Source organism: Eretmochelys imbricata, chromosome 25, assembly GCF_965152235.1.
Source record: "Eretmochelys imbricata isolate rEreImb1 chromosome 25, rEreImb1.hap1, whole genome shotgun sequence".
NCBI lineage: Eukaryota > Metazoa > Chordata > Testudines > Cheloniidae > Eretmochelys > Eretmochelys imbricata.
Window position 1 is genome coordinate 16,364,863 of NC_135596.1, and position 19,299 is coordinate 16,384,161.

The 19,299-nt window shown below is 62.2% G+C and overlaps 1 protein-coding gene across 2 annotated transcripts in view; it reads right to left on the reverse strand.

Moving 5' to 3' along the window:
• PIK3R2 (phosphoinositide-3-kinase regulatory subunit 2) overlaps positions 1 to 19,299 on the reverse strand; it is a 39,239-nt gene that overhangs the window by 5,072 nt on the left and 14,868 nt on the right. For both annotated transcript variants that reach the window (XM_077842048.1, XM_077842049.1), the window contains 14 exons: positions 17,057 to 17,804; positions 9,322 to 9,414; positions 8,557 to 8,619; positions 7,229 to 7,360; positions 6,826 to 7,027; positions 5,977 to 6,062; positions 5,415 to 5,520; positions 5,065 to 5,163; positions 3,624 to 3,804; positions 2,629 to 2,754; positions 1,995 to 2,137; positions 1,511 to 1,687; positions 1,082 to 1,153; positions 173 to 343 (listed from right to left, as the gene is read on the reverse strand). In XM_077842048.1, the coding sequence (XP_077698174.1) occupies positions 173 to 343; positions 1,082 to 1,153; positions 1,511 to 1,687; positions 1,995 to 2,137; positions 2,629 to 2,754; positions 3,624 to 3,804; positions 5,065 to 5,163; positions 5,415 to 5,520; positions 5,977 to 6,062; positions 6,826 to 7,027; positions 7,229 to 7,360; positions 8,557 to 8,619; positions 9,322 to 9,414; positions 17,057 to 17,396 (1,991 nt within the window). In that variant the 5' untranslated portion in view covers positions 17,397 to 17,804. The remainder of the gene's footprint in view (positions 1 to 172; positions 344 to 1,081; positions 1,154 to 1,510; positions 1,688 to 1,994; positions 2,138 to 2,628; positions 2,755 to 3,623; positions 3,805 to 5,064; positions 5,164 to 5,414; positions 5,521 to 5,976; positions 6,063 to 6,825; positions 7,028 to 7,228; positions 7,361 to 8,556; positions 8,620 to 9,321; positions 9,415 to 17,056; positions 17,805 to 19,299) is intronic.

Here is a 19,299-nt window from a genome sequence, read left to right on the forward strand (position 1 = left end):
GAGCCTGCTCCAGGCATCACGCCTGCGCCCAATCAGCCTGTTCTCCCCTGATGGGAGAGCCCAGCAGTCCCTTGCACACCCTGCTTCGGCCGGCCCGCCTTCCCCAGCCGGGCTGGGGCTGGCAGTCGGAGGGAGACCCACGGTGGCCCTGCAAGAGGGGGAGGGAACTCACACCACGGAGCAGGCGTAGCAGCCCTTCTGACTGCTCTCGCGGATCAGGAAGGTGCCGTCGCGCTTGCCACACAGCATCTCCTCCGCCTGCACACGGTTGATTTTGCCCACGTACCAGGTGCGCTCCTCATGGTGCGGCAGCTCCTCCTCATCGTCCATCATGGAGTACTGGCTGCAAGACAAGCCCGGGGCTGAGCAGACCCTTCCCCCACAGGGTATGCGCCCACTGCTGGGGGAGGCCACGCCAGTTCCGCTCCCACACGCAGAGCTACGTTGCTATGCAGGAGACCCCAGCCTAGAGCAGTGCCTCCCCGGCTCCAGTACCTTCCCAAATACCCCCTGGGCCTTTGACCCTTCCCCATGGCTCAGTCCCCAGCCCCCTGCTCCACCAGGCACCCGAGGCACCCAGGGAGCTCTCACGGTAACCTGAGGGAGGCTGACAGCATCAGGGCCTGGTACCAGCTTTGAGCCCGCAGTCCTCGGTCCCTGCAGCCCACAAGCCACCAGCACAGAGGCAACGTCAGTGCCGACAGAAGCCCCTGAAATACAGGCAGCTGCATCTCCCCCATGTCTCAATACCCCGTGAGAAGGAGCTCTACAGCCAGCCTGGTGAGAGCACAGGGCTGGGGACCGGGAGCTCCTGCTCCCAGCCCAGCCCAGCCATCGTCGCGCTGCGTGAGTCCCTGCCCCACTCTGCGTCTCAGCTCCCCCCTCTGTAGCACGGTGCTGGGACCCGGCGCCGGGGGCTAGCCGTGTGTGCAGTGCTCTGCACTGCAGTAGCAGAGCAAGGCCTCGAGGGGGAAGCAATGCTCGGGCCACTCCTCCACTCAAAGCCAGGCCAGGCTGGAAGGGCTCTCCGAGCAGCCCGCAGCGCCCCATCGCGCTGGGCGCAGTGGGGAGGGACACTTACTCCTCCGTCTCATTCTTGATGCCCAGCCATTCATTGATTTTCTTCTGCCGGGCCCCCTTCTGCGTCAGCCACCTGGGGGAAGAAGACGAGAACTGAGCGATTTGCAGGGCGGGAGAGGAGCAGCTTTTCATTCCGGCCTCCTTCACAAATTGATCCACCAGGGGGCAGAATCCCCCACGGAATGAGCCAAGCAGGCAGGATCGGGCCCAGCTGCCCCTTGAGCTGAGCCCCACAGGGCACAAGGAGGGCGTACCGGGGCCAGAGCCCCAAACACGGCTGGATGCCCAGCCAGAAGCCAGCCGGGATCAGTGAGCAGCAATGACAGATCACAACTGGGGCCACAGAAGGGCCCAGGGGCTGCTTCTTCCCTCACTCCCAGGCCAGAGCCGGGAGCTGGGGCAGGGGGACGGGGCAGGCCGCGGCACCTACACCAGGTACTGGTCCCGAAGCTTGCGCAGCTGCATCAGGTCCGGCTTGAGGCTGTTCATGCGCTTGTCGATCTCCCGGTTCTCTGAGGCCTGTTTCTTCAGGTCCTGCTCCAGCTTCATCTTGCTGTCATGGATCTCAGTGACGCGGGACTTCAGCTTCTCGGAGTTCATCAGGATCCTGCCGGGGAGGGCACAGGAGTTACGAGCTGGGGAGGGGAACCTGGGCCTGATGCTGGAGCCAAAGGGGAAGGGCTGCCGGGCAGCTGGAGCTGGCTGGTGGAGGGGCAGGGGGGGAAGGACTGGGGGCAGCTGCAGTGTGGTAGGGCTGAGGGTGACAGGAAAATCAGGCAAGCAGTTTGCCTTGCAAAGGAACTAGCCCTGCTCCATTCGGGCTCCGCCCATCCCCGAGGCATCTGAGCACCCACAGCCAGGGCGGAGATTGCCCTGGGGCCTGTGCCCCTGGCAGCGCCAGGCTGGGCCCTCACCGCTGCACCTCCTTCTCATTGCCCTCCCGCCGGAAGCGCTCGATGTACTCCTTGCTGCACTTCTCCTGCGTCTGGCACTGCTCCTCGAAGATCTTGATGGTTTCGTTGAAGGCCTCGATCGCCGTCCTTTTCATCTGCAGCTCCTGGGGGGAGGGGGCACTCTGAGTGAGAGCCGAGAATCGGGGCCCAGCCCAGTCCCCTGCCTTCCCAGCAACGCCCCAACTGCACCCCACCCTGGGCTGCCCAGCAATGGTCTGATCCCCAGCCCAGCCCTCCCAGCCACGCCTCAGCCCCCAGCCGGAACCTTCCTCTGAGGTCCTACAGTCTCTCAGCGAGGCGACTCTGCCAATTCCTCCCCCTTCACCAGCAGGCTGGGTATCTGCACCCCAGCGCAGCTCCCCCAGGGCTCTCCAGGGCCCATATCACCTACAGAGCAGGGCAAGCCAGCCAGAGCTCAGGCCCCACTGGCAGCGAGGAGCCGTGCAAGGTATTACACCCCTGTGCTGGCTGGAGTGCCAGGTAGAACAGCAGTGGAAGGCGGGGCGTGCGTGGCCCCAGGGGACCCGCGAGGGAGCCGTGTGGCCCCGGGGGACCCGCGAGGGGAAGGGGGGGGGGGCGCGTGGCCCCGGGGTACCTGCGAGGTGCGCGTATACTCCTCGTACAGCAAGTCGTACTCTCGGCTCTTGTCCTGGTATTGCTGGTGATAGACCTTCAGCTGCTCCCCCACGGCCTCCACGCTGTCCTCCTTCACCAGCTGGTCCTGCCACACAGAAGGCCCCAGGGCAAGTCAGAGCTTGGCACTGCCCTCCCACCCAACCCCACCAGCTATGCGGGCACCGCTGCACTCTCACTGCAGGACGTGGGGCTGGCCCACCATGCCAGCGCTGCCCAGGAGTGAGAGGGCCATAGGAAGGAGGTGGAGAGAGGCCTGTGGTAGGGCCAGGTTCGGGGGAGCTCCCAGGGCACCAGGAAGGATGAGACAGCAGGGCATTGTGGGGCCCTGTGCCTGCCTGCACCGAGCCCCGCCTCTTCCACCCGTGGACAGGACAGAATTACCTGGCAGCGGGAGGCACCCAGAGGCCCCATGGACAGCCCCGGAATATAGAGTCTGCCCACATATCCCTGCTTGCGCCCCTCAGCAGCCTGGCCCAGCCCCCTGCCCCTCCTGTCGCATGGACCCCACTGACAAGTGTCCTATTCTCCAGGCCGTGCTCTTGCCCAGGGGATGGTTTGGGCAGCCCCAGCTCCTCCACCCTGGCCACGGCCCCTTGGACATCAGCGTCAGGCTGGGGCCAAGCCCCACATGGCTCAGGAGATGCAGCTGGGCCGGGAGAAGCGTGTCCCAGGACGCCATGCAAACGTGGCTTCCCTTTCCCCTTGCTGGCTCCCTGGCCAATGAGCGTCCCCTGGGCAGCCGGGCCTCACATGCTCCAGGGAGGTGGGAGGATCTGCTGCCAGCTCCGCCAGGGACCTGGAATCCAGCATTTTCCCAAGCCCTTGGCACGGCCACTTGCCATGGCTGGGCCCTGTGCTCACATGGACGGCGCTCAGCGTGGGGAGCAGGGCTGGGGCAGCTCCTCCGTATCAGCACCAGCCGCGGGGCTCAGAACCCCCCAGCCCAGGCCTGACCTGTTGGTACTTGGAGATGGGGTACAGCAGCTTGCTGTCCAGCTTGGCGTTGTACTGGGCCAGCGACTCGTGCCGGTAATGGTTAATGAGCTCCACCACGGAGCCGAAGGTCAGGGGCTCCGAGAAGCCGTACTTCCCCTCCCGGTGGAAGATCTTGATCAGCTTGTTGTTGCCACCTTTCCTGCGGGGCGGAAGTGGGAGCAGGGAGCGAGCTCAGCGCCAGGCAGAGACCCACTTGTCACATCCCCGGGGGACCAGCTTGGCAGTGACCTGCCCCGTGTGACGAAGTGGGACTGTTCTTAATGTTTCCTCCGAATATTGTGGGGGTGCCTCAGTTTCCCCTAGGCAGTTCTTAAGTATCTAGGTGGTGGGGTAAGGGTGTATGATCATTGCAGAGCCCTAGAGGGCAGGTGTGTGCAGCGGTCTGGACACAGAGAATAGCCAACACCCTGTTTCCTGGCAACTGATGGCCTGGGCCCTTCCCCCCCTGCAAGGTGAGAGCTGAAGGGTTGGAGAACAAAGGAACCAGGTGACCACCTGGCCCAGGAAAGGAACAAAGCCCAGAGGAGGAGGGGCTGGAGGGATTTTCAGTTTTGGGGCTGGCTGGGACATGGAGTGAAGGGCAGACGTGGTTGTCTGGCTCACTGCCCCCCAGAATGGACCCAGCTGAGGGTTCCTGTTCTCTGCACCTACAAGCTCTGTGTTAGACCATGTTCCTGTCATCTAATAAACCTCTGTTTTACTGGCTGGCTGAGAGTCTGACTGCGAAGCTGGGGTGCAGGACCCTCTGGCTTCCCCAGGAGCCCTGCCTGAGCGGACTGGCTGGGGGAAGCGCACGGAGGGGCAGAGGATGCTGAATGCTCTGAGGTCAGACCCAGGGAGGTGGAAGCTGTGTGAGCTGTGTGTCCTGAAGCCAGGCTGCTCACAGAAAGGCGATTGCCCCAGAGTCCTGACTGGCTTCATGGGGAGCAGTTCCAGAGCATCGCCCAGGGACTCCGTGACACCCCGTGCTCCGGCCATGGCAACCTTCACACTCACTGTGGGGCTCAGAGCACCCAGCACAAGCCTGGCCGACGGGCATCCCCTCAGTCCAGCATCAGGGAGTGATGGAGGCTGGGCACGGGACAAGGATAAGCCCCCCCACTGCCACCCCTTCTGCAGATGCCACACTCCTCCCCTCCCTCACTGCATCGTTCCCCCCAGCCCCTCACAGACACCCTGGGCAGCGGGGAAGCCCGTCTGGTCTGGAAGCCGGCAGGCTATCAGTGCTCTACAGCTCGGGGGTGCTGCAGCCCTGCCGCCACGCTGGGGCTCAGAGCCCTAGTCCTGGGGCAGGGAACCGCCGCAAGCCAGGCGCGCACAGTGGGCAGAGCCCGGCCAGTCAGGCGCGTACCTCGGCGTACGGCTAGTGGCCCTGCCTAAGGGGCTTGGGCGCCCTTACCTCAGTGTGAGCGTGTACTCCCCCTGGATCTTACTGGAGGCATCGCGGACCAGGAAGGTGCCATCTGGCATGTCGCGCAGCTTCTCGTTCACCTCCTCCCTGGGGAGGGGACAGGGCACGCGTGGTCACAGCCGCCAGGGCACGACCCACAGAACCCACCCTCGCCCGTGGGGGGCTGGAGCGTAGGGATTAGTCAGTCTCACCCTGCCCGGCCCCAGCCCCACACATCCCCAAACAGGGGGGCCCCACGCCGTTAGCGGCTCCCGAGGGTGTAATGGCTACCCAGGGGGCACGGGGGGTGCTCTCGCTGGCCCGCTCCCCAGAGGAACATGGTGTGAAGAGCCCGGTACCTGGAAATGTCGCCCCAGTACCACTCCGCCTCCTGCAGGGGCGCGCTGCTCCCATTGGCCAGGCTGGCTCCACCGGGCTTCGGCTTCGAGGGCTTCGGAGGCAGAGCTGCAAGAGAGCCAGGTGAGCACTGGAGCTGGGCTGCGCTCGGGCCCTGCTCCGGCCAGGATTTGCTCGCCACCAGCCCCAGCACCGTGCCACTTGCCTGTCTCGGGCTGCCCCGGCCCAGCTCCAAACGGGCGTCGAACCGCATTGGTGTTGGGGGTGCTGAAGGTGCCACCCCGAGAGCCCTGATGCAGCATCCTCCAGGCAGGACCCACTCCCTTGAGTGCCCCCCCAAGCGCCTCCCCGTGCGCGGGAGAGACCGTCTCTGCGCCCGTCCCAACTCGGGCCAGTTCAGCGAGTGCCCCGCTCAGTGCCCGTTCTGTGACGGGGGCCGACGGGCGCGAACCAAACACACCGCCCTGGCGGGAGGCTGAACAGCCTCCTCCTTCCCAAGTCACACAGGAAGCGAGCAGCAGCCCGGAAGGGCCCCAGGGCACTGCAGCTTGCGGGGCTCAGTACCTGGCGGCACTTGTTCCGGCTCCGAGTCCTTCGCCTGCAGAAGCGTTTCCAGGAAGAGTCCTGAGAAATCGGGGCTCAGCTCTGCACTGCAGGGAGACAGGGACTGGAAATCAGCACCCGGGAGAGATGCCAACAGATCCGGGAAGGAGGCATCGCGGCAGGTACTGAGCCAGAGGGGGATGGGGGTTCATTGCCCCAGCACCCCCCACAGGCTCTAGGGTGCACGCTCAGATGAGTGGTGCAGCATGCTGCATTATCCGGACAGCCTGTAACCCCGGGGGGATGGGACTTCATTCTACTGCCCCCAACTCACCCAAGCTAGCAAGGTGCTCCTTGACAGACAGATGCAGGGTCTGCCCCACTTTCTAGTCCCATCTCTGCCTACAACCTGTGGCCCCAGCTCTCCACTCTGGGGGTGAACAGGTACTCAGCTGCAGGGCGGAGCTGCCAGAGGCCATGGGGAGGCACTGGCTGTTACAGTTTGGGCTTTGCGCCCCTTGCTCATACCAGCAGTTTATTTCCGGCGGGGCTAAGTCAGGGTCTCTTTACAGACCACCAGCGAGGGGCCGACCCCATTTGTCTCCCCTTGATGCTGGTGCAGGAGGCAGCGTGATCTGGGTGTGACAGGGTAAGGTCAGGGGCCACTGTCTGCAAAGTGTCACCATGCAGGACGTCGAGTACAGGGCCCTCAGCCACACTCTGGGCTCCTGCACACCCCTAGCTCAGAGACCCGGCCCACGGCAGCGTGAGCTGAGCTGGCAGGCTGGCTCCTGGGGCAGAGCACCACCAGCCATGTCTTGCTCTCACCCATCTGCCCTCTGGTGAGACGCAAACCCCCAGCCTGCATACCTGGTGCCAGGCAGCCGGAGCAGCAGAGGGCCGAAGATCTCGCCCAGGGCCCGAGGGTGGAGGCCGTTGCTCTCGGCCTGCTGGGACACCTTCCCCAGGTGGTGGAGCAGGAACTGCAAGGTGAGCAGGTTCTGGAGAGGGACCGCAGGAGACTCCAGCGCCAGCAGCAGCTGCTTCCTGCAGCTCTCTGGCTGCGGGATCTCTGGAGAGAAGCAAGAGACACGCTGGAAGGGCAGGGGCCAGGCCTGCCTCACTCCCCAGTGCTCCCAGTGCATACGGGCTGCTCTGTAATCCACCTGCCTCTGTGCACCAGGGTTATCACCAACTGTGCCCTGGAGCCCATCAATGCCTTCCCCCACTTCCTGCCCATTAGCTTCCCCACCCCCCGCAGCACAGCCCTTACCCTGCAGGATGCACAGGATCTCGCCATGCACAGATGCCGGGACCACAGGAGCAGGCAGATCCTGTAGGAAGCCTCGCAGCGCCTCACCCAGGGAATGCACGTCGAATGGCTCCACGTCACCCAGCACCCAATCTGCACAGAGCAAACAGACCCTTCCAGCAGGTGCCGGGGCTCACACACGGCAGCCCCTGGCAGCTCTCTGGCCAGCTCAGCTTTGAAGGATGTATCTGGAGTTTCCCCAGCGCGGAACCTGGGGGCACGAGAGACCCCAGAATCCACAACAGTGGCTGCTGCTGGGGCACAGCAAGGGGGTGGCATATGGGTGGGGTCCCTCAAGGCCTAGCACAGGGCAGAGCTGCCAAGGACAGACATACTCTCTGATTCCCATCCCCAGGGACCCGCGGCATACAGGCCTCGCTGTGACACAGACTGCAGCAGCCCCGCCCCAGCCCTGACAGGAGCCCTGCAAATCCCACGCGGCCCAGTGCAACTCCACTGGCATGAGCACAAAGGCTCGCTACTCTCCTCTCACACCAGAGGACCCTGGAGCTTGGTTTTGCTTGGCAGGGAGCGGGCGTTGGGCAGGCCAGAGACTCCCTGCCGCAGCTGGTTTAGGGCCTTTGCATTTTTAGACCTCTCCACAAGGAGGAGGATCGGGCAGCCCTGGGGCAACACAGCAGCAGCCACCTCCAGGTGGCTGCACCCCAGTCCGGCGGAGGGCAGGGAACTATCTCCCTGAAACCTGGACTCCGAGGGCCCAGCCAAGAGGGCAGCCTGCACAGTGAGATCAGCTGCCATGGTAGCTGCACGTGCAGGAAGTGAGCGAACGCAAGTGACATGGCTGAGCTGATCTCTGGCTTATTCGTGGTTTGCACAGCCTGGAGCTGAGGAAGCAGCATTTAGCCCTTTGCCAGGGGAGCGTGGGAGCATGGCCATCAACACAGAGTTGACTGGGGAGGGGACCGGGCTCACCACACTCAGTGTGTAGCAGGAGATCCAGGAGGAGCTGGCTTGCGACATCAGCTCCATGCCCCGCAACCAAAGAGCGGAACTCGTGTCCACGTTCCCTTGCACAAGACTCCTCCTCCTCCTGCCAAACTGCAGGAAAGTGCAACCGCCTCGGAAGCGACACTTGCTGGCTTCCCTTACGTGCAATGACACCAACACAGCAAGACGGGCCTGTCCTTTACCGGCTGCTGGGGAGTTACCACTTGCCGAGGACAGAAGACAAGCTTGGCCTGCATTTCATTACTGCTGGCACGGTCACGTCCACTAATCTCATCCATCTGACCCAGCTCGCCTCCCCTCCGTACAGAACTGGTTCTTACCGGTCTTCAGCGCTTGTCTCAACTCCGAGCCAGACGTCCTGTATAACATCTCACTGTCTAAGCCTGTGGGAAGTGCAGGACGGTTTATGTTAGCTCTGTGAATAGAGGCAGCCACTTCAGCAGTGCTGATAATCTCTGAGCTGCAGCCAGTTATTAACCCAAGGGAGCTACAGCCCTGCGGCAGGAACGCTAGTTCCATTCCCTGCCCACCAGCCATGTCCTGATCTGCAGACTCTGAAGCCCTGATCTGCAGACTCACGTCAGCTGAACCGGGGCTAACCAGCCTTGGATCAGGCTGTTTTAACAGACTCCAGAGACAGAGCATTTGCTGTTTGCCCGAGGTGATGGCACAATCCGTTAGGAAACCCAGCCTAAGTCCTGGCCTCCAAACAACTAGCCACCCGCCAGCCCTGGACTAGCACAGGGTTCCTGGGCCAGCGGCCGCCAAGGTGGGCCAAGGGTCACTGCCTGAACTTGCTGCGTCTAGCTAGTCCCATGGCGAGTTCATGCTGAGGTGGCACCAGCCGGGCTGACCGGACACAGACTAAACCCATCCTGATAACAAGAACTTGCCAGGCTGCCGGGGTGTCCGGCTTCACGGCTCCCTGCCGCCTGCCAGGCACTCCCGGCCCCGCTTTCCGGCGGCTCAGTGAAGTAGCTGTGCCCGGAGGGAGCCCTGGCAGAGAAGGGGTTAACAAAGGATGCTGCCCCTTTGCTACCTCACACGGGGGCTCAGGACACCAGCCCCCTCCCCTCCCCTCTCACCTTTCTTCTCAATGGCTTCCACCAGCCTCAGCAGAAGCGGGGGCGCGACTCCAGGGGGGGTGAACTGCTCCGCCAGGTCCGGGAGGAGCCATGCTGATGGAGACAGCCGGGGAGAGCAGGCAGTTAGAGTCCATATAGCACCCGACAGCCAGAGGCTGAGGCCACAGGACTGATTCTGACTGCCTGGCTCACTCCCAACCCAGCGCACAGGCTTGCTGGGCCCGCAGCCAGGTTGCCTCCCCATTGCGGAGGGGCGGCCCCCGCACTCCAGCACACAGGAGCAGGTCAGCAGCTGGCTCGTTCAGCAGGGACTCAGCAAGCCAAGGTACCACAGCCCACCCGGTGCCCTGGGGCAAGCCCTTGGGTCAGGGAGCTTCTCCTCCTGCCTGCCCAGGACCTGGCACAACCAGGCACTGATTCTGGCTGGCCTCATGCTAGCAGTGAGCCAAGGGCCTGGGAGGTGCCCCCGCCCGCCGAGGGAGGGCTGGGGGAAGGATGGCAGGGAGGGCCCCCAGGGTGGGGCTGGTGCTCAGGGGAGGGCTAAGTTACTTTCCACTCAGGGCAGGCTGACTTGGGGCAGGGGGAGGAGAGAGGGGCCATGTGGAGCCAGAGCTGCTCCAGCCTCTTCCTGGCAGAGAGCAATGCTACAATTCTTTTGCAGGCAGGGATATAATTTCCTGAAGCTCAGGCTTTTAGGAAGCGGTGGCGAGGCAAGTACGCACCCCGCGACAGAACCGGACTGGACCCGACACTCAGAGGAACCAGCCCCATTGTGTCGCTGACTAAGCACAGCCCAGGCTGGGTCTGGGTCAGACCCCAGGCCAGCTGATCCTCAGGGTGCGGTTTGCGTCTCTCCCGGTAGCCAGGGCTCACTGGTGGGAAGTTTTAATCTAGCAAAATTATGCAATGGCAGGAGGGAGGGGGATGTACTGGGGAAGGATAAAACCCTCTCCTACTTCACTCCTTAGAGCCACGCGCCCTGCGAGAATTAACCCCGTCCCAGCCAAGGGGGAGAGAGACTCATGAACTCCTGCCAGACTGACCCAACCAGGCACAGGAAGGGTTAATGCAGCATCCAAACCTTCCAGGCCCAGATCTAGTGCCTGGCCCTGGCTGCTAAGGGGGGGCTTGGCGGAACTGGGGAGTGGGGGGGAGGAGCTGGCTGCAGGGAGCCAGGCTTAATCCTCAGATCCAGAGAGAATGCCATGTCAGCACATTCCTGCCCTTGATTGCTTGTTAAACATGGAAACTGGCCCTTTGCCTCCTGCAGGCAGCAGCGCCAGTGTCCCCTGCAGGAGCTGCTACTCAGCACTCCCTGCAGAGACCCAGGCCCAGGCCCCCCCTCACCCTTCCCAGAGGCTGGAGGATCAGTCAGGAGCCCCCACCCCCTGCCCTGACCGCAGATACCAATTGATCATACGACTGCTACACACACACACCAAGGTCCTGCTTCAGGCTGCGGCTGCACTGTCGGGTTCCAAGACTGTCCCTGCTTCTGCTTAGTGTCTGGACTGTAGCTAACAGGAGCCTGTCTCCACACACATGCTCAGCAGCGAGCCAGGAAACCCTGCTCCAGTGCTACGCTTGGGCACGTTAATCGCGATGTCTGCTGGGTACGCAGAGGGGTCACACCATGCCGATTTGCCAGCTCCCAGAGAACTGATGTCTGGAACCTCCCTCTTCAGTGTGGAAGCAGGCCACAGAGATTACAGGTCTCAGCGTGAAATCCCCAAGCACGCTGGGCCCTGCAGCGGTGCTGGACCGCCCGGCCACATCAGGGATGCAAGCAGAAGGCTGCTGAATTGCAGGCCCTGCGGCTGCGTGGCACAGCCATCCCAGGGCCAAACAGCGCGTTACCGTAGGGCTTCCTCCTTCACATAAGAAAAGGCCCCATGGGCAGGGCTCTGGGAACAAAGCTGGTTACAGATGAAGAACACAGTGACTATTTGGGAACATGCCCATCACAGTCACTGAGTCAGAACCTGGGTGTGTCAGGATGTTTGCCAGACCCGAACACACTTCCACAGGCTCCCAGCCCATCCAGACTATGGGGGCTAGTGCTTGGCTTCACCCAGTCTGTTACTGTTACGAGCTCCATGAACAGCTCTCAGAGCTCTCTGGCTCCTCACTCCTGGACCCGGGAAGCATCAGGGCTAGAAATGGGAGATTTAGACCCATGGGAAAGCTGGATTCTGCAAGATGTAGGGGCTTTAAGGCACTGCCCGCCTTCCCTCAGTGCACCCACGTGCTGCTGGCGCCAAACCGGCCTCGGCCCCAGGGCCAGGGTTACTGGCAGTCCCAGACAAGCTATTGTGTTCTGTGCACGAATGCTAAGCCATGCCCAGTAGTGTGCCATCCAGACTGCAACCTGGGGCTGCTGCAGAGACTCTCCCAGGGCAAGCCCTGCCCTCAGCTCCTGGCCTGTGAGATGCAGGCAGACCCAGCGACTCACCACATGTGAGAGAGACTCAAGGTTCCTGGCTACAAGCTCTCATGCTCAGGAGCTATGAATGCAGGGTCACAGTAGGGCTCGTCTCTCTGGCCCTCCTGGGCACCCAGGCTCCCTGCATTCAGCTGAAGCAGTCACTAGGTAGGTCCAGAGCTGCAGCGTCACCCCGAGCCCAAGCTACACAAGGCCCCTCCCTCTGGAGTCCTTCCAGGCGGTGGGTCCTGGCTGGCTGAGGACCCGCCTCCTGCAGCCATCAGCATTGCAGCAAGGGCGGAGGGGGGCACTCCCACATACAGTCCCTAGCCAGAAACGCTCACTGCCCACCAGGACATAGCCACACTGAGCCCTGGGCATTCACCTGGGGCAGGGCGGCTGCTTAGAGGATCCTGGGGTGGCTGCCACTTGTCACCTGGTTGCCCATTTCAGACACTGGTCCCTCGCCCCAGACCAGGAACTGCTTGTGACCCTTCATCTGGGCTCCTTGGCTAAGCTTTAAGGCCAGGAGGGGAGAGAGGGGCAGCCCCCAACCATGCCCGCTGTGTTCTCAGGAAAGAGGTCAGCGCAGCTCTCCAGTCGCTCAGTACTGTGTCTCTGCAGGGCTCTTTGTAAGGGGCTAGTTCAGTCCAGGAGGGCACTGCAGTCCTGCCAGCTGCCTACGACAGAACGTGGGACAGGCAGAGACCAAGTGCCCAGGCTGGGTGGCACTAAGTGGGCTCTGGGGTGGTGATCCCGGGGGGGCTCTGCTCTGCAGCCCCACAACACCTGAACTCCTGCGACACCGACAGGTTACCCTCTGCACTCACAACGAGGATGCTGCCAGTGGTGCCACTAGACCCGATACGCAGACTTCAGAGGCGTCTCCACCGTCATGCCCGTGCCGGAATCCTCTCAAGAGTCCAATGTGCCCCGGAGACGTTTGTTGGCACTTGACCGTTTCCAAAGCTGCTGTGAATCTTGCAGGGACCCCACTAATGTTACCGAGCCCACTACTCTGGGGCAGGCCTCAGGAGACAGGATGCAGTGCTCACATTCTAGTCCCCGACGCTCCCAATCCCAGATGTGAGGGTGAGTGAAAAGCAAGAAGGGAGAGTTGCAGTGGAAATCAGGCAACACAAAGGAGCCTTAAAGTGGGTACACACAGCTCCCCAAGGCCATCCCTGTGCAGGGATCTCCCCCAATTGCATGGAGAAGGTGCAGGGGTTCTGCTCCCAGCCCTCAGCATAGGGGGCATAGCCACAGTCTGCTGCATTGCAGCTTTCTCTGCTCCCCTAGGCACTTATGGGCCGCAGAAAGCAGTGTAACTCAGAGCCCCCTCGGGGCTGCTCTACTGGGGGGGTCAGGCCTTGCACAGCCATAGACTACATGGAGCAAGTGAAAGGCAGGTTAAAGCCCCCATCCCGCACTGAAGTGCAGGGATGGCGTCACTGGGAATCACGCCCAGGGGCTATTAATCTCATCAAATGGCTTAAGAACAGGGCTGCATCACTGAGGGGCCTTCTGGAGGCGCTCTAAGGAGGAATGTGCATCAGGCTGCAGCACGGCTCAGGGCCGGAAGCCTACGGACTCTGGGGAGCTTGGCACAGCCCAGGCCGCTGCCGGAGAGAGCCAGACCTAGTACTGCTGGGGACTGCACAAGGCTCCCAGAGCGACTGGAAGGGCTCAAGAGGGCAACTGCAGAGTCTCCCCACGTGGCCGGCCTGGAGTGTGCTGCTTCAGAAAGCAGCAGCCGCCAGCATCTCCAGGCTGGGGAGGGACCACGGCGGCTCACACGGCAGCAGCGGAAACATTCCCGAGGTACCCTTTCCGCACGCGCGCCTCACAGACCGCTCACACCGGCTCAGCCACCTCACTCCGGGGGCTGCCGCTCACACCAGATGCAGTGTGACGAAAACAGCCCCCTTATCTCCTTGCTACCACCAAAGCCCCTGTGCCCATGAGCGCCTTTCACCCCAAGTCACTTATCCTCTCCCCACAGCCACGCCTCACACAGGTGCAAGGAGGGGGGCGGGGGTAAGGGGCTTGTCCACCCTGAGCCAGTGGCAGAGCTGGAACAGAGCCCAGGAATCCCGGCTCCGAGCCCCCAGCTCCAGCCCCCCACAGTACAATCACCGAGATGGTTAATGAGCAGACGACGGGGCTCCGCAGTGATGCGACGCGTGCCCAGCACAGCCACGACAGACCAATCCTACCACGGCCTCTTCCTAAAGACGGATTTCTCACAAGATGTTTGTCTCCATCTCCAACCATTTGCCCCGCCCTGCTGGGCATAAAGTGCCCTCGCAAGTCTGAAATGAGTCTCCCTCTGCAGAGCTGCTCACCGGGGAGGAGGAGGAGGAGATGAACGGCCCCTTTACAGTGCAAGGGGAATTTCAGAGCTGCTTCCCCGGACCTTCCTTCACCTTCCTGTCTCAACTCAAATTCAGCCCCATGCTGAGATGTGGAGAGCAGCCAGAGCTCCCTGGATCTGGGCGCACACGCTCTCTTCCGGCTACAGGCTGGGGCCAGCCCGAGGGGAGGCGTCAGAGCGCCGGCCGAGTCCTGGTCCTCAAAGGGTCCAGCACTCCCCGGTCTGGAGGCACGGGCCGTATTTCTGGCCCCTTTTCCAGCCAGAATAGGCCAGGAGTTTGGTCCCGTACATTCCACCCCATCGCACAGCCCCAGCCAGCACCCCTGGGCTGACCTGCTCGTCCGGCGCGGAGCGCAAGGGCCATCTGGCCAGCGCACCTCCGCCAGGCCTGCTGGGGACAGGGAGGCCGCGCTGCCTCACGAGGAGAGCGAGGCCTGCGGGCCAATGAGGCCAGCACACCCGACGTGGAACGAGCCCTGGGCTGGAGGGAAGCCCGTGGACCTGCAGCTTGTGAGCAGGAGTCATCGGGCCACGGATCTTTCTGGCACCCCGACTACACGGCTCCCAGCGATCCCCCTGTAGGAGCATTTTCTGAACGCTCCCCACTGCACCCTCCTGGGGCCCCGCAGCGCACACGGCCACGCTGGGAATGCCGCACCAAGCCCCATCCCTTCCTAGGCACACACCAAGATACAGGTTCTCCTGCCACCCAGAGCCGCACGGCCCCTGCCCACAGGCGCTGCTGGCAGAACAGAAGCAGCTTCGCGGAACGGGCAGCACCCAGCGCACGGAAAGGCAGCGCTCCGAGGGTCAGCGGGAACCTGAATTCCTGCTGCAGGGGGTGTTGTCCCCCATGCCCCTTGCTGCGCCCTCTCCCCAACGAGACATGCTCTGCTGCGCCATGGGGGCCCACAGCTGCTCTACTCCTTCCCCCACACCGGACCCCCGCCTTCCCCGTCCTCCTCCCCCCCCACGGGACCCCCACCTTCCCTGTCGTCTTCCCCTGACACCGCCTCCCCCCCCCCGCTGGACCCCCGCCTTCCCTCCACCTCCTGCCCCGCTGGACCCCCGCCTTCCTCCCCCACACTGCCTCCCCCCCCCGCTGGACCCCCCACCTTCCCTGTCCTCCTCCCTCTACACTACCTTCCCCTCCACCTCCCGCCCGCCACCGGACCCCCGCCTTCCTCCCCCACACTGCCTCCCCCCCCGCTGGACCCCCCACCTTCCCTGTCCTCCTCCCTCTACACTACCTTCCCCTCCACCTCCTGCCCGCCACCGGACCCCCGCCTTCCTCCCCCACACTGCCTCCCCCCCCGCTGGACCCCCCACCTTCCCCGTCCTCCTCCCTCTACACTACCTTCCCCTCCACCTCCCGCCCGCCACCGGACCCCCGCCTTCCTCCCCCACACTGCCTCCCCCCCCGCTGGACCCCCCACCTTCCCCGTCCTCCTCCCTCTACACTACCTTCCCCTCCACCTCCCGCCCTCCACCGGACCCCCACCTTCCTCCCCCACACTGCCTCCCCCCCCACTGGACCCCCCACCTTCCCTGTCCTCCCCCCTCTACACTACCTTCCCCTCCACCTCCCCCCCCACCGGACCCCCGCCTTCCTCCCCCACACTGCCTCCCCCCCCCGCTGGACCCCCCACCTTCCCCGTCCTCCTCCCTCTACACTACCTTCCCCTCCACCTCCTGCCCGCCACCGGACCCCTGCCTCCCTCCCCCACACTGCCTCCCCCCCCGCTGGACCCCCCACCTTCCCCGTCCTCCTCCCTCTACACTACCTTCCCCTCCACCTCCCCCCCCACCGGACCCCCGCCTTCCCTGTCGTCCTCCCCCGATACCGCCTTCCCCCCCGCTGGACCCGCACCTTCCCTGTCCTCCCCCCCGACCCCACCTTCCCCCCCCGCAGGACCTCCATCTACCCCATCCTCCTCCCCCCACACCGCCTTCCCCACCCCCACAGTTGGGGCCTCGCCAGGATTAACAGAAAAACTTCCTTCTGTGCTCTTGGCTAGACACAGAGCAGCATGGTCAGGTCATACAGCCCTGCACGCCCGGGCATGCACACTGTGCCCACGCCCGGAGTGTGCCATCACAGTCCTCGCGTGCAGGGCCCTCGCACACAGACAGCACCGCATGGGGCAGGACATGCTGCCTAGGGGCTCCAGGGGCCGGCCGACTGCCCTGCACTGGGTGGCTGGGGCACGCTGCGGCTGACCAAGTTCAAACGCAGCTGAAAACCACGGGGGGTGACTCACGACTGGCTGGGCAGCGTACTCAGGACAGCCTGGTCAGAGAGGCTATTTAGCACCGGCACAAGCTCAAGGCCGGGGGGCTGGGTGCGCACGACGGCTCCTGTGGCTGGCATGGGATGCAGGCGTAGCAGCACTGGGAGGGAGGGTGCTTCAGCAGGATGGAAATCCATCCCAGGACTTGCATCTAACACAGCCCCCCTTGGATGCCTGCATCTCTGGGCCTGTCTGGGATCAGAGGCCATGGGGTGAGGGACAGAGCTCACATGATACCACCCAGCCTGTGCTGTGAGAGTAAAACCGCAGCTGAGCAACAGCGGCAGGGGGGGCCCAGCCCACACCTCCCCAGAGGTGGGGATTTTATCAGGAATGCATCTACACTATCAGCACCTCCAGCAGGCTCCACACAAGCGGATTAACCTTCAGCAGCCCTGGAAGGCGCAGTCTCAATTTGCTAAGGGGGGCGGGGCAGGGGGTTGAGCACATGAGGGCCTACAGCTGGGACTGGAACCCAGGAGTCCTGGCCGCCTGCCTGCTGCTCTAACCACTAGAGCACCCCACAGCATGTTCCACTCTCAACCTCACTGGAGAGGAGGAGCCTCTGCGGGCCAGGAGGAGGCAGAGAAGCCGTACTTCCTTATACCTTCACCTTAGTGAGACCCTGCTGTGCAGGGCAGGGCTTACCTTGCTCCAGCACCTCCTGCATGCGGGAGGTGCTGGCCCCAGGAGTCGCTGGCAGCGGTCTCTGCACCCTGGGTCTCTGGGAAGGGAGGGAGATTTTCACGGGCCCAACGTACTCCACATAGGTGCCAGGGAAATCCCCTTTCTGCTTGGTGCGCTCATTGATGCCTGGGATCCACCCAATCTGGTTGGGCGTCTGCTCGTCTCCATCTTTGAAGCCCAGGGCCTGCAGGGCTCCTTTGCTCACCACCAGGACGTCCCCGGGGAGCAGGTCGATGTCCTCGTCACGCTCTTTGCAGTACTGGTAGAGTGCGCGGTACTGAAAGCCCTCGGTGCTGCCCATCTTCTCTGCTGCACAGGGCAGCTGGTGCCGGGGCCAGCTGCTCGGGACGTGGAGAGGCGGGGAGGGGGCTCAGGCACTGCTCTCGCCCTGCACCATTCTTTGTGGGTTTAACATCTTTGCACGAGCCAGGATGAGCAAAGCCTGGTGAGGACAGCCCCGCACACGCCCACGCACGCTGCAGTGCAGCCCCTTTTCCTTAACTTGAAGCCACGATTCAACCAAATGATGGAGCAGAGGGAGAATGCGACGAACATAATCCAGCACTCGTGACTGGGCATGCAGCAAAGAAAGGGGCAGCTCAGGGCTCCGCAGTCCTAGAAGGGGGCAGGTGTGTCAGGGTCCGTAGGGCGAGGGGACAGCGTGTTTCCAGCCAAGCATGGTGTGTGCTCCCGCTTCTCTTCCCAGAACCTGGAAGGGGGAAGAACGAGGGTCTGTTAGGTCATGGCCAAATGCTCCAGAGCATGGCCCTTCCTGTCATGCCCCCAACATCCAAAAGGGCTCCCGCCATGCTAACCACTTCAGTAAAACAAACTCCAGGCACTAGGCAATCAAGTCAGTCCCTTACTGACACCTGGATCCCAAGCACAGGAACATCAGAGCATGGGACTGACTTGCTCCATAAACTGCAAAAGCGTGAGAGAAGCCGCTGCTCACTGCAGGATCACTCTGTTGCCTGGGACTTGCAACCCCAAGGTAACTGAAAGACAAAGAGAACACAGGGCCTTGTTTGCCTGTCTGCAGTTTGCTCTCTTTGATAGCACTTTGTGGAAAGTAATTCATTGTTTTCCTGTTTGCATGATCTTTTACACAGCAACGTTTACAAACAGATAAAGGAGCCCTCCAAGCCACCCAGAACCTGACACCAATTTCCTTCTTGTGTCAAACGGAATACACATTTCACAAATGTATGTTTTCCTGTGCACTAAGAAATCTCTGGAGACCACCACCATGAAGGCCTGGCCTACACAGAAAAGTTACATCGACATAGCCACAGCCGTAGCTATGCCAACCTAACCCCCAGTGCAGATGGGGTTGTGTCAGCAGAACAATTCTTCCACCGAACACCTGGAAAGGTGGATCACCACCGGTGATGGAAAAACCCCTTTCATCACTGTCGGGTATCTCCACGCTAGGGTGCTACACCAGCCCAGCTGCAGGGTCCAGAGCGTAGACGTGGCCTAACCCTCTGCACCTGTAGTCTACAGGCTCAGCAAATGCCTGGCAGCTGCCACACAGAAGAGGTTCAAAGATTAGGTTGAAGCAAAACCACTTCTGCTGCTGGATACCTAGTGCAGGCGAGTGCCTGCCATGTGGGGGAGAGGAGATTTTTCTTGGACAGAGGGAGGTGAGGGGGGAGGGAGTTAGGAAGAAATGAATTGTTAACGCCCTCAACTCTACTCAAATTTGAGGCCACCAGTTGCCTTTAAGTGATTCAAAAATACAAAGAGCAGAAGAACATGGGGCCTGCCTGACCCAGAAAGCAGCCAAAAGGAACAAACTTTTAACAGCATTTTAATTTGGAGAGAATAGATGTCAATCATTTGAGTCCAATGAGAAACGATGGCATGCCCACACACCGTACAGCACTTCCAACCAGCTGTGCCCAAGCTTCCCATTTGACTCCGCTTCCCTCGGGGTAAGACGCGGCGTTTCTACAGGACATGCAGCTGAATCAAAATCGAGAGTGGCACTAGAATGTCTGCAGCTACCGAGAGCAGTTCGAATCGGAATTCCTCCAGTCTTCAATGTCTTTGGGAATTCCAGATGCCATTCCTATTAGCTACTCAAGCTGCTTTTGAGAGGTCCATGCCAGAAGCCATCTGACACTAGCTCCATCTTCCTCTCGCAGCCACCCCCAGGAGCAGGTCGGGTTATCTGCATGCACACAACCTGGGCAGGGAGG